This window comes from Delphinapterus leucas, chromosome 1 (genome assembly GCF_059928025.1).
Source record: "Delphinapterus leucas isolate spDelLeu-1000000601 "Yukka" chromosome 1, BTC_Dleu_Yukka2, whole genome shotgun sequence".
Lineage (NCBI taxonomy): Eukaryota > Metazoa > Chordata > Mammalia > Artiodactyla > Monodontidae > Delphinapterus > Delphinapterus leucas.
In genome coordinates this window covers 35,757,804-35,772,922 of record NC_143129.1, presented here as the reverse complement: position 1 = coordinate 35,772,922, position 15,119 = coordinate 35,757,804, and the positions used below count along the sequence as shown (strand labels likewise).

At 39.1% G+C, this 15,119-nt stretch overlaps 2 protein-coding genes across 2 annotated transcripts; both read right to left on the bottom strand.

The window, feature by feature from the left end:
- Window positions 1-733: 733 nt before the first annotated feature.
- Window positions 734-11,695, bottom strand: CHML (CHM like Rab escort protein). Its single transcript, XM_030761764.2, has one exon. The coding sequence runs from the start codon at window positions 7,440-7,442 to the stop codon at window positions 5,487-5,489; it is 1,956 nt and encodes a 651-aa protein (XP_030617624.1). The 5' UTR covers window positions 7,443-11,695; the 3' UTR covers window positions 734-5,486.
- Window positions 7,667-12,461, bottom strand: OPN3 (opsin 3). Its single transcript, XM_089911110.1, has 3 exons — window positions 12,204-12,461; window positions 11,710-12,163; window positions 7,667-7,778 (listed from the first exon to the last, which is right to left on the bottom strand). Exons 1-3 carry the CDS (start codon window positions 12,459-12,461, stop codon window positions 7,738-7,740), a joined length of 753 nt encoding a protein of 250 aa, XP_089767236.1. The 3' UTR covers window positions 7,667-7,737.
- Window positions 12,462-15,119: the final 2,658 nt, after the last annotated feature.

Genomic DNA, 15,119 nt, shown 5'->3' with positions numbered 1-15,119 from the left:
TTTGGTGCGGGGGGGAGTGCGGGTGAAAGGAGGTGGTTATGATGTGGAGTATGATGGATAGAAAACACCTTAAGTTCCCATAAAGATAAAACAAAACATACATCCTCTAGAGGATCTGTCATTTATATTTCTATTTCTAATCCCTAGAATAATTCAAATTCATAACCCACAGTTGATGTTCAACTGATGTTTGTTGAATTAAATCACCTTGATTTGGATGTCTCAGACTAACAAGAAAGGGTCTGCCAGCATCCTCAGTCCCCTGAGATCTGTCCTTAACACCGGTCTCCCTGAAAGCACTCCTCAGACCCAGGCTTGGCCACTTCTACCAATCCAAACCCAACCTTCATTTCCCTGGCCTCCAAGACTCCAAAATGAAGTATGTTCTTGGATTAGGGGCCATACTTTAGTATATAATGTCTTCATGCTGATGTCCTGGAATGCATTAGTATCATTTCTATTATTTCTACCTCTGGCTCTGAGATTCCCATTTAAAAAATTATCTATCTATCTATCTATCTACCTAGCGTCACAATATACCTTATTTCTTAATGTTGGGCAACTGAGAAAAGATGCAAAATCCATCTTGACCAAGAATTCCTTCCCACCAAGAGTCGGAAAACTTTCTGTCCGTTTTTGGAGATTATCTTTTGACACTAACACTTATATTTTTTAATTTAAAGGAGAAATTTAGAAGTTTAGAAATCAATAATTTTCTCACCAATTCAGTAAACCATTTTACCAATTAATCTTTTATTTCATACATCAGTATTTTATAGAAAAAAGAACCTCTTAATGTTAAACTAATTACAATGTTCTCTTCGGATTCTTTCCAATGTATAGATCTAAATTTTTACACAATCAGTAAATACAATAATTTATGTTTTAGCACTTTCAAGTCTCATTTAAACATTTTCCCATATGGTTTTACATATATCAATACTATTTAATGGCTATATAACAGTCTATGATAGCAATAGCAATACATGAAAATTTACTTATCCAGTTTCCAATTACTGGGCTTTTTTTAAAACTCAAATGAATGCAATCACTAGAAATATCTTTATACAAATAGACTTTTTTTTCTTTTAAAATATTTTCCTGGGCATATGCTACTCAGAGTGAGTTAGAGCTATCAAAAGACAGATTGGTTATAGAGTTCTTATATTCTTCTAAATAGTTCTTCAAAAAAACTACATTAATATAATAATGCTACTGGTATGAGGATACATGCAATTAAAATATTTTTGCTAATATAATTGCATGAACTAAGTCAAAGTTGCTCTAGTTTGCATTTTTAATATTAGTAAATCTGAATACCATTTTATTTCTATCTTCTTGTTTCAACTCAATTCTTTCATAAACTTGCCTAGTAAAGAGCACAAAGTCCTATGGATTTGCACTTACCTTTTAAAAAATATTGAGTACTTTATCCTTGTGTAATGCAAGTGGCTTATACCCCATTTCTTGTCTTCTTCCTATTTAGTATACATTTTTCATTTTTCTTCGTTGATCTCATCTATCTTGTCACCATTTTTCTTTGCCATAAAGTTTCCTTTGCAAAATTACTGGGATGAGAATTGTAGTCTTTTTATTTTTACCTTTATATTGAAGATTTTAATCTGGAACAAACTGTTATGTGTGAAGTGGATCTAATTTCTTTTTTTATACTTACATCCAGCTAATCTTTCCACAAGCAGTTATTATATATTTCTTTCCAATTGGTTTATTAGTCTTAAACTTTCTACTCAATACCATAGTGTATTTAGAAAAGATGCTTAACAGCATGTTTTAACGATCTGAAGTGCAAAACTCCCTTTTTTTCCCAAGTTAAAAAGGTATATACTTGCTTATTTTCCTAAATTATTTATCACAATTCTGTCAAATTATATAAAGCATCCAGTTGGAACGTTAAGTGGAAGTGTAGTATATCTACATACTAACTTCACCCTATTGCCAGTCCTTTGGACATAATTTCTTTTACATTAATTTAATCCTCATAATAATTCTGCAAAGCATTATTTCTATTTTATAGATGGTGAAATGGAAAGTAGGCATGATTTTCCCAAGATTACACAACTTGTAAGTAGTAAAGTGAGGACTCTAATTTTGGTTTTCAGATTTCCTATTTACTTCCTTTTCATTATACTAGGATGCAGCTCCTGTAACCTGCTTCTATATAAGCATCTTTCTTACCTCAATATAGTTGTATAACTTTCTTTAAATGGCTTGTATATGTTAATACCCAAACACTTTAAGTTGTAGTTTGTCACTGTTTGAATCTAGAAATAAGATTAAACTTATTTATTTATTTATTTATTGCGGTACGCGGGCCTCTCACTGTCGTGGCCTTTCCCACTGCAGAGCACAGGCTCCAGACGCGCAGGCCCAGCATCCATGGCTCACGGGCCCAGCCGCTCCGCGGCACGTGGGATCCTCCCGGACCGGGGCACGAACCCGTGACCCCTATATTGGCAGGCGCACTCCTAACCACTGCTCCACCAGGGAAGCCCAAGAAATAAAATTAGCTTTAAAGTTATACATCCTGCAACTTCCTGAATTAGTCTTTTATTGTCAGCCTGTTTATGATACTACAGGTTTCACTAGTTTAAAAGTCATGTCAATAGAAAATATTTGTGCTTTCTTTCCTTATCTTTCTCATTTATGAATGCTTATTAATGATTTATTACAATGACAAGCTTTTTCAACCATATATAAATAAAAGTAGTGCCAAGATTATTTAATTTCTGCTTGAGAAATGTTTCCTATATGTTTTCCTAATAGGAATAATGTTAGTTCTTGGTTTTTAGTAATTATCACAATGAGAAACCAAAAAAATCATTACCAGATATAATTAAATAAAAAATGATGAATTTTATTAACATTTTTAAAGTTACCTGTAGTTAGTCCTTTGCATTTTTACTATTTTGTTCTGTTGATATTGATTTAATGGTTATTCTGTTGAACACTAACCTTATAATCCTGAGTCACAGTAAATAATTATTTTTATGTTGTGTATCATTTGCTAATATTCTGCATTTGTTCAGAATGAGACCCTTTTCAAAATGTTTGACTCCTAGCATTGAGGCAATATTAACCTCAGACTGTAAATATTATATCATCTTTTGATACACAGATATTATTTATATTTTGAACATTTGAAAAAGTTCACCAATAAGCCCATAAGGGTAAAATTCCAACTTGTCAGAAAATTATACTAGGTTATAATATCCTCTAATTTTTAAAATGCTTTTTATTGGTAATAACTTTTTTCATTTCCAATTTATTTGCATTCAAGTAGGAAACCAATATATTCATTTTCTTAGTTTTTAAAACCCTTATTTTACCTAATCTAACATTTTCCTGTTTCCATTATCTTTGGTTCTATCATTTTTTGCAACTTCTCGTTGCCCTTCTCAAATTCTTATGAATAAAAATATTCATGATACAGAAATTAAAATTTTTTCAATAGGTCTGGATTACCTTCACCTCCATTTCACTTAACATCTTAAATTCTCTTACATTTTAATAACTAATTTTTAGGTCTATTTCAGTTGTTTTGATAAGTTTAAGCCTTAGAATCCACCCAATAATAGATCTGCTAGATTCAAAACATACATATTAATACCAATTAATGACTTCTCTACTTCAGTAGGCTGAAAATTACTTAAATCTTTCTTGTTTCATTTTCCTCACATATAGAAGATCAACAAAAGACTATTCAAAGCATATTTTGGCCTGGTAACATTACTTTTTATAACACAATAATCAAAAGACACATTAAAAAGTATGATTTTGTTAAACCTTTAGACAAATTCTGCTTCAATGAGATCCATAGCTCTAAGCCATATTTATTTTTAATTAATCTTTATTTTCATATTTCTCTGACTCAATAAGCCAAAAGATGTCTGTCTACTTTGATTCACTAGCAACGCTAGACTCGTTTTCATGAGCATCTTTTCCTTCTCCTACAGTACCTACACTCTTCTAACAGTTAACATCAGTGGAAAGATTTTGAAATCATGAAAGACTGGATTCCAGTGTTGGCTCTTCCACAAACCAGACTCAGAGAGAATTGTTAAGTCTTTACTTCCTCTTTGAAAATGTATTCAATAATATCTGCCTCACAGGGTTGTTGAGAAACTGTAATTAGAGAGCACAATAAGTGCCTAGCACATAGCAAATGCTCTGTTCCAGGACAAAAACTGTAATTAAAAGGGCTTCCTATATCCTTTCCTATCCCTTCCTAAATCCTTCCTATAGGATTATCATTCTCTGTCTGAGGAATGGAAACAGTGACCTAAAGAGAAGGAAGTTTATTTCTTCTGACAGCTCCACAAGCTTCTGCTGCTAGAGTATAACCAGTTTTATGACTTCTGGTAGTTCTGGAAAAAAATGTTTTCTATCCTCTAGATAACAGCTAAGAGGCAGGAGTTGATTACGAAGGCATTTACCTCATTATTTGTGGGGTGGGACACAACCAAAGGGACATGGTAACCCTCCTTTGATTCACTCCTATCAATTGTAGTGTTACTAATTAAAGTGGTGGAGTCAACAAGATGGTATGCTTCACTTTCACTGAGAAACCTTGGGAAATCTATTTACAGATGGATTTTAAAAACCATCTGTAATAGGTTAAAAATGCTTCACTCAGTTTCTCCTTAGCAATTTCAGAACAAGCATTCTGTAATATCTTTTCCTGGAGCAATTTATTTTTTCTTTAGCCTGAGTTACTTAGAAGTTCTTTTCTTTTAGGTGCCAGAGCAGTGCTCTTCAGAAATTTTCTGAAATATTAAACCAGAACTAATCTTTTCCCCTAGATTTTCTTTGGACTGAACCTCCCAAGAATGAGCTCTTCAACGACTAAATGAACTCTGACTCTTTTTACAATGTATAAGACTGTGGTGGCATCACTGCCTCATTGGTTACAAGGGTCAAGTAGGAGAATTAAACTGCAAGATGTATTGTAGACATCACCTTCACAAATAAAGGATCATACTTAATATATTATCTTTATATTATAAAGAAAAGACCCACATAATTTCCTCTGTGTGTGTTTCACTATTCAGAGGTGGTAGCAACTGTAATAGCTACAAAAGTAATTAAAATATTCCTTAGATGTTATTGTTCTGTAGACAATAAAATCTGAAGATCAGCAGATACAATACCATCTTCCTTTAAGCACCATGGCTAATATGGAACCCTCACATATATACCCAGTACTAAAATAAAGCTAACCCTGTTTAAGATTCTGGCTCATGGAGCCCATTCTGAAACAAAAAGAAGTCCAATAACCAATAAATCAATTATTGATAGGTTAACAAATACATCCAATAACTGAAAGTCACAAAGAGAATTATAGACAACATCTGCATGCCATTCATCAAATAACCACTTCTAATTACTCATATAGGAAACTGTCCTTTAAATGAGAATATTCTGATACTGGATGAAGGCCCAAAGTAGCATTTCCAGTTTGCTTTTTTCTAATTTTGAAGGTGCTTCTCTGAGCTTTCTAGGTTTTTGCTTCCCTCAGAGGATTCTAGTTGGGCTATTATTATAGTATTGGCTCCAAGAGACTCTGGTTGCTTATCATCACCATCAAAGAAAACGTCTTCTGGATTTGGAGGTGGGGGGCAGAATTCTTCACTTGGAAAGATCTCCTTGAAGAGTGTTTCAGCTTGCTTGACTGCGTGTTCATTTCCTAGTCCACAGTCAGGCCCAGTGCAGACATAAACATTGGAAGGTAAGCCATTATATGAGCTTCTGCTGACTCCTGAGGAATCTCTCATGTTAAAATAAAGAGCCCACAAGAGTCTTGGCTTTGCAAGTTCCTCCTTGTCTATTTCTGTTTCAGCATATGGGGTGAATAATTTCTTCACCACTGATTCTAAGTCTTCTCTTGCTGTTTTGGAAGATGAACAGGTCAGATGTACCAGACAGGTGTCTTTCATGCACGTCATGGTTGAAGAACACAATTCAGTGACTCGAACAGCACATGCTCCTGGTTCCACTGGAGGTACTATCAAAATGGAAATCTGCTGATCTGAATCTGTCTTTAGTATAGACTGATCCGTAATGAGCACTGCCCTGGAGATCTGTTCGTACTGCACATTTGAGCATGTTTCCTCAGAAAGGTAACTATCCTCCACAATGAAATATTTAGCATTTATTCTTTGACCAAGGTGATCTATAATTGCTTTACATCTTCCAGATTCTTTGTCAACTACAAGGCATTGTACTTTATGGCGAAGACAATATATTCCACCAAAAACTGCACACATCCTGCAGAAACACTGGGGAATTTCTCCTTGGCCGTACAAGGGAAATAAAAAGGGAGTGTTGCCAAACTTTCCAAGACACTGAAGAAAGTTTTTTGTTGCTTTAAGGCCTTCTATTGTTGTGCAAGATGACTCTGACATCATTGCAATTGAGTGTAGTACAAAATGTTGGAGGCTGGGGGTTAATTTTTTGGTTTTTAAGTACTCTGAAAATGAGCATTGTGTGAAAGCTTGGTATTCATCAGGATGTTGTTCGTAGTCTAAACAAAATGTAAGAAATTTCATTAGCATCCTCTTTTCAACCATAGTGAGCTCTTTGCTATTAAAGACATCTGCTCTGGAGCAAGGCACCTGCTCTACTTTTCCTTCTCGAAATGCAAGAATCCTAGTGACATTTTTAAATTCTGCATAACGACTAACATTTGATTTGATTAAAAGATCAATTAACAGTCCTTGGGAATAAAGCAGCTTTGATACCAAATCAATATTAAACCTCCTGCCTTCTTCAACTATTTGAGAGTAAGTAATCCTGTTTCTCTTTGGTGGATCACTGTTGTCTTCCAATATAGGTTTGATTTCGTCTTTAGCACCATCTGAAACTCTGTGTTTATAAGTTTTATATCCACAATATTCTTCTTTCACCAAGGTTTCTGCTATAGCAGTTACTTCTCCATTGTTTTCTGGAGTCCCTTTTGCAGGCACTTCATAGCTAGAAACATATAATGAGTGCATTTCTTCAGACAAGCACGCAGAATCCAGAGGTTTAATGAGGGTACTAGATGCTACCCAGGAATGATTTTTCTGCAGATCATCAGTCTCTTCAATATTGCCATCCATATCCTGACTGGCATAACAAAAAACTTCTGTGTGTTGAATGGTTTCATCCTTCTTGCGAAGAGTGATGCCTTCTTCTGTTTCATGGATCATGTCTTGCCATGCAGCAGTACTTTCTTCCCCAATGTCACTGTTTTGTTGATATTCCTTCAACCAGGAGAGCAATCCTGAAAAGCTGAAACTAGCCCAGTTTCCTCCGTAGTAACTTCTTGAATCAAGATGCAGAACCCTCTGACCACTTCTGGAACATGCAGCTGCGAGGATGGATTCAGGCAAACCTGTCCCTATTACAACCACATCAAACTCTGTTGGGAGCCTGTTGTCCATCCTGGGAGGTAAAGTGTCTGGTGACAACTTCTAATGAAGGAAATGTGTATGAACATAGGCTGAGGGCTCAGATAAGGTGTGAATATGCTGTAATAAAATCTCTCCTTGTGATATTCCAGATCATCCCAGACGTACTGAAGTTGCAGGTCCTAGGTGTTTAACTGCTACCCTTTTTTAGTATTTTTTTCTTATAGGTCAGTAGCATAAAAACATGATAAAGTACATCTAATCATATCTGAGAATACGAGAATGAGTGTGTCGTGTTCACTTCTGCATTTCATCTTAGCAGTGAATGTCAAAATGTATCACATATGCATTTGTGACTGGAACTCTTCTCTGAAAGAAGAAAATTCAAGAAAGAATACAATTGTAAACAATATTAAGAGAAAAGTAATTTCATGCAACAGCAATTACAATCCAATGGAGCCCAACTTATTTTTAGGACATGAGCCTCTACTAAAGCAAGTCATTAAATGCTTTCTCACATCTTTTCTAATTTCCTGAAAATGAACAAAAGGTACAGACTCCTCCAAATCATGTAATTCAACAATGAAGAATGGATAAAATAACATCCCACAAAAATAAAGAAGAATTAACATAATACAATTCTATAATTTTTGCTTTTAAATATCTGAATGATATACAACTGCGAGATTAAATTGCAAGTAACATGTGGCTCCACTGTGTTTATGGAAACAGACTACATTCAATGTGCACACTGTCATGATTATGCATACTTCTGTGGCAATACAGTCTGTGGATGCTTCTAGGACAGATGAACAGAAGATTTTTCCATGTCCCACCTACCACTTGACTCTTATGGGAGCAACATGAGACTATTTCAACTGAATTAGCTATTCAGATTATTAAAAAAGGGTTAATTCAATAATACAACTAGCATTTTAAAATATTTAGGTATATGAAAGAATTGGTCTACTGAAGGGAAAATATTTTTATAAGAAATCCTTCTATGAATGTACATACGCACAGGTGTGTTTTTTAGGTATAAGTTAAAAAAGTCCTGGGTCCATATGTTAAAATATCTTAACATAAAATAACACCTATTTCTAAAACCCAAGTCAACATAGGGTGACTTGCATTTTGCGAGACTCTAGCTCTGAGACCCTGAATCTCTGTCTTCCAAGATAAAGGGCTGTCCAAACACCCTCTGCCAAGATTAACATGTTGCTTGTTGTTCTTGTTTTTGAAGGGGTAGGAGGTGGTAGTGAAGGAAGTCTCTCCTGTCCAGCATCATCCTGATTATACTCCATGTGCAGAACACCTGTGTGGTGGTAGGTATGGCCAGAGGTGCAACAGCCAAAGGGTTGAAAGGCATACTCACCTGGAAGTCTTTAGGCTATAGCATTACACACACATGCTAGGTGGCCTTTCTGTCATTCATCATTGCACAGTAAGAGTGAGTTTCTTGAGCTCTGATTTTTTCCTACCACTATACTTACTGATCAGTGCATATTGGGTCCGCCTAGGCTAAGATGACTAATTATCCTAGACATCTGTAAAACAAGCTGTTCAATTGGAACTTAGATTAAATTGACTAATTCACTGAACTGACTGCTCAGTTTGAGATGGCAATCTTAATAGTCCTGTCTAGTCAAAGCCTCTGCCTCAAGAATATCAGGGATTCCACTTGCTTTCAACATTCCCTCAGAAACAAGAAACTGAGCACAGAATGAAGTGGCTGCCAGGCCTACTCACATAAGTATGTGAGTATGTTTGAGTTACTTATTCTGCTTTCTTCCAGCAGGGCGTGCAGAGGAAGACAGAACCCATGAGGGTATGTGAAGAAGTGTAACCATAGTATGTACTTATTCTCAGTTTAGAAGGGGATACAGCTGAGGGTTGGGAGTAAGGGAGAGGATATAAGCTATAAGTGCTAAAACCAGGCACCTTCTAACCTATAGGTATCAAAGGAGTCCTTGTAATACAAAGCAGGACAGGACAACCTTAACACATTTAGCTCAACTACCCCGTAAAAAAGATGAGAAAACTGATGGCTGGAGAAATTAAGTGACTGGGAAACTCCACATGATGGGTAGCCACAGGATCAAGAGTGGGACCCACTCTCACACCATCAGACCAGTGGTCTTTCCACTTGATAAGGCAGCCTCTCCAGAAGCCTCTGGAGCAAGCAGCCACTTTTGGTATTTTAAAATGTTCTGCCCCTTCAGTGCTCCATGGTTGGTTAGTTCTTGCTCAGGGATAACAATGAGGGAAGCACCCTCCCTCTTTTCATCTTTAACTCTTACCTAGAAGCACAGTCTTTGGAATTTACCCCAGGCAAAGAAATTCTTAATCTTTGCTAAGAACTTTTTCAGCTCCACCATAACCCACTATTGACTTGTCTCCCAGGGCTTAAACAAGACTCAGAACCTCTTGCCCCAGAGTTTCCACCTCTAACTTAAAAACAGGTTAAAGTCATTGTTGAAAGCACTAAAGAAATGCCCAGAGAAAGAGCAGTAGTCAGGCAAAATACTGTGTGGTGAACATTTCTAGCAGTCTTAGAAAATCCCTTCTGACTGGGGTGAGACCTAAGCAGGGATGATGAGGGAGGAAAAAGGATGGAAGAGACAAGGAGACACAGCAGGGTGGGGCCACAAGATAGAAGGGATGAGGAAGAAGGGGGATGCTGGTACTAATAAAAAACTCAATATACCCCTGTTTTCAAATTCCCAGGCACCGAGTCAGGATAGAAGCTGAATTTCCCAGCACAGAAAAAACACTTTTTAAAGATAAGAACTTTAATGTCTGTGACCCAATTTCTGCTACCGATGCCACTTTAGGGCTTGGCTTGAACTGCCCTCTTTAAAGCTTAGCCCTGCCTGAAACATTGCCTGTTAGGTATTTTAAATTAATACAAAGAGTGTAATCTATAGTGTGATCTATGTCACCACCTTCACACACCTACAACCCCCTCCCAAGTTTCAAATCTTTGTATAAATGAAGTTCTCAGATAAGGGGTTATTGGGGAAGGGGTAGGTAGTATTAGAATATTAGAATCATTGAGACAATCAAATAAATAAAATTATGATCTCTATTGCATTTTCTTGTTTCCCTCAAAATATAAAAAAAGGAATCATAACAAATATAATATTTGGATTTGTCACCACATAGAAGGTTGGTGAATAAGAAAATACTTTTGATAACACTACAAAGATTTTATTCTCATAAACCTGCCAAGATAAAGGCAGTAATAAATTATCAATGGATTTCAGGATTCTTTTTTTTTAAAAGGAAATTTAAGACCTGAGAAATATACATTTCTATTTCAAATCTTTGTACAAATGAAATTCTGGAGCACACACAAAAGGATACTTTCCTAATCTTAGAAAAATCACATCTTCAATGACACACTGGGTGGTTCACCCTTCAAAATGTCAAGTCTCAGTGAGACTTAAATCTTCCATATGGGTTAAGAGTATTGTATTCACAATCAAATTCTACTTTAATGAAATCTACTGGCTGCACAGCTAATTATTTGTTCATCTGAGTTGGGATTCTCTGGGCCATCTGCAAACTCACCTTAGATTTTGGTGTGCTGGAAACTATAAGGAGGAAATTATAGTAAAAATAGCTAATAGGGCACATGCCAATTTGCATTCTGAGGACCTGAATAAAACGATCTCAATTCCTAGGAAGCAGTCAAAGGTTTACAACTGCTAATGGGCAAATTTTTCAAAAAATTTACACATTACTACTACGTTAGGTTTCTACCTCTCACTTTAGGGAAGTAATATAGGAATTAGATCTTTCCTCATCACCCTCTCCAACTTTCACAAATCAAACACTTTTTTCCTTGAATCTCTTAACTCCACAGCCCTCATATCTTTCCTCAAAGTGTAAAAGCCATTGTCTCGTGCCCTGTTGAACTAAATTAGGAGATGAAAGCAGAGAAGCAAGATGAGCTGCACAATGGCCGGAAAGGGGTATGGAGGAGGTGGGCACAAGGGAGATGGGGCTGCAGACAGGCTGGGGTTTGGGTTGGCGTGGGGCCTGGTGAGCACAGGGAGGGAGGGAGATCAGCGAGTGCTGGAGGAGAAGAGGTCGGCGGGGAAGGTGCAGAGGTGGGCGGAAGCGGGTGAGATCGGGGGGAGGCGAGGTCACAAGGGAGGAGGTGAGATCAGAAGAACAGAGGTAGGGGGAGGTGAAGTCAGGGGAGCACCGCCACGAGGTTGGGGTCCAGGAGCGGGAGGGGGCGGGGCCGGAGGCAGGAGGCCGCAGGAGCGGGAGGTCTACCCCGGCCACTCACCCCACAGGCTGTTGCTGAAGCCGTCCCACACGCAGTTCGTGGCGCCCCCCACCACGCCGCCCCTCGGGCGGAACGCGAAAGCTAGCGCGGCCCGGAGGACGGAGGGTAGCAGGTTGCCGAGGCCAACGTGAAGCAGGAAGAGGCGGGCGGGGCTGCGGAGCCGCGGGAACTTGAGGTAGAGGACGAGCACCAGCAGGCTTCTGCCGACGCCCAGCAGTCCCACGAAGCCGAGCAGAAGCACCAGGAGCTCGTAGGCGCCCTGGGTGACACGCTGCGTAAGCCTCGGCTGCCCGGGCCACAGCCTCTCGCCGCCCTCCCAGCCGGCTCCGCCGCCGCCGCCGCCGCCGCCGCAGTGCCTTGCCGCGTGCAAGCCGGGCGCCGGCGCGCTAGGTTCTGGGTGGGGCGCAGGGCGCTCTGAGGTATCCGTCAGCCACTCCGGCCAGTGCGCGGGCAGCTAGATGCCGCTCGGGGCCCCCTCCCCGCCCCCGGCGCGCCTCGTAACCCCGCCCCTTCCCGCCATTGTAGTCCCGCCGCGACGCGCCTTGTAGCCCCGCCCCTTCTCGCAGTCTTAGCGGAGTTCCTGCTCTCCAGGTTCCTCTTCCCTCGCCCCCTTCCGGTACCCCCGCCCCACCCGCCCAGTCAGTGAGAGACAGGAGGCACATCAACCGCCGTGTTTCCTCACTCGGCAGCTCCCCCCCACCCAGCCGGAAGCCCTCTTGGCGTTCACCACCCACCGACTCATTCAGGAACATTTATGGGCTCCTGGCCCACCACGTTCTCATGAGGGGGTTACACCGTCCTTGGCTTCTCCCTCCCCAGGAAGCTGTTACGACCCGCTGCCAAACGGAGTCGCACACTTAATGCAAACCCAGGCCACACCCCAGCCCTGCCCATATTGTCCTTCCTGTCCTCCCTGAAGTAGCAGTGGATACACCCTGTCGCTAAGGCCCTCACTGTGGCGACCCCCCAGGCTGCGCCCTCAAGCTCTAGACCATATCTAGCAGGTGCAGAGGTGGTGCTATACTTGAAGCAGCACATTTCCTCTGGCCTTTTACACAGTGAAAACAGAGGGCAAGTCAAGCACAGGTCCGTGAACTGATCAGTCTTTGCAGGGCTGCGCTGCTGCCTCTGCACAGGCCCCAAAAGGGCCCGAGGGGATGCAGTCCCTAGCCAGACCTGCAGCCTTTCTTGGGCACTGCTGGCTAGCACAGGGTCTGTGCAAGGGCAAAGTAATTGCCCTCCACGAAGGTGTGTGCCTCCTCCCATCTCCATTCAAAAGATCGGTAGAGAATGACTAGCCTCAGTGAACCTCCATTACAAGTTCCTTGGGGGGTAAAATCTGATAGTCAGGGTGCATTGAGCAATAGCTGAGGGGCAGTGTGCTCAGTCCTTAAAATCTTGATTTGTCACTAAGGCTTCCAATCTGGATTTGTCTGTGAGACTGACTTACCCACTTCTTTAAAAAAACTCATTTAATTTTGTATTTTAGATTTAGATTTGTGCAACCATTTAACAAGTTCTGTATGTTTAATGTCTATGCCATTTACTGACTAGTCTACAGTAAGATCTCAATAAATATTAGTTGAATGAATGAAGGAGGACTCATATTCTTTCCTAAAGCATTCATTCATTCATTCATTCATTCATTGGTGCTGAGTCGTGCTCTCACAAAGCTTACATCCTGGTGGTGTTGGGAGAACAGATGATTATCAAATAAGTACATATGTAGTGTTGTGAAATGTGACATAAAGAAAAGTAAAGCAGAGAAAGGGTATTTCGGAGGGAGGGGAGAGGTTGTTATTTTGTACAGTGTGGTTACAGATAGCCTCACTGAGTACTGCAGGTACAGAGTAGATGTAATGGGGTGGGACTGTGCTTGGCATATTGGAGGAAAAACAAAGAAACCAATGTGGCTGGAGTGGAATGAGAATTATGAAATAAGGGCAGAGAAGTAGGTGAGCAGTGATTGGCCAGATAATGCAGGTTCTTGGCTATTTTAGTAAAAGGACTTTGGCTTTAGAGTAAAGTCCAGGGCAATGCCTAAGCAAGAGGAATAATATCAGTGAAGAAAAAAAAAGGGAATAAGAGGCTTCGGGCAAATGTTTAAGAATTTTGATAGATTTATTTTTATAATACAATGAACTGTTAAGGTTATTTATTATACTCGACAGAAACGGGTAATGATACTACAAATATTATTCACTTTGTCAGTAATGATATATGTTTCTATTCATTTTCAGAATTATGTAATCGTAGGATAATGCCAAAAATACTACAACTTAAAAAGCAAGTGCAGTACTGGCATAAGGACAGACTATGTAATGAATAGAGATTTCAACAAGGATGCCAAGACTACTCAGTGGGGAAAGGACATTTCAATAAATGGTGCTGGGAAAACTGGATATCCACATGCAAAAAATGAAGTTAGAACCTTACCTTATACCAGATACATAAATTGACTCAAAGAGCTAAACTTAAACGCTATAACTATAGAATTCTTAGAAGAAACAAAACATCTTCATGACATTAGGTTCAGCAATGATTTCTTGGATATGACACCAAAGGCATAGGCAGCAAAAGAAAAAATAAATTGTACTTTTGTTCATCAAAATGAAAAACTTTTGTACACTATCAAGAGAGTAAAAAGACAACACACAAAATAGGAGAAAATATTTTCAAATAATATATCTGATAAGGGATTAATATCCAGAACACATAACTCATACAACACAACAACAAAAAGCCAAACATCCCCAATTCAAAAATCGTCAAAGGACTTGAACAGATATTTCTACAAAGATACACATACAAATGGCTGATAAGCACTTGAACAGATGATCTTTAGTTATTAGGGAAATGCAAATCAAAACCACACACCCACTAGGATGACTATTATCAAAAAATAAAAACAACAACAACAAAGAAACTAAAAAGTGTTGACAAGGATGTGGAGAAGTTAGAACCCTGCTGTGCCGCTGGTGAGAATGTAAAATGGTGCAGCCACTGTGGAAACAGCTTGGCGTTCCTCAAAATGTTAAACACAGATTTTTCATATGATCCAGCAATTCTGCTCCTAGACGTATAGCCAAAAGAATTGAAAACAGGGACAGTAACATGTATTTGTACACCAGTGTTCATAGCAGTAGTATCCATAATAACCGAAAGGTGGAACTAGAACAAATGTCCATCAACAGATAAATGGATAAACAAAATGTGTTATGTACATACAATGGAATATTATTCAGTCATAGAAATAAATGAAATTCTAATACATGCTACATCATAGATGAACCTTGAAAACATTATGCTAAGTGAAATAAGCTAGACACAAAATGACAAATATTACAGATTCCTCTTGTACGGGGTACCTAGAATAGGCAAATTCAGTGACAGAGAGTAGAATAGTAGTC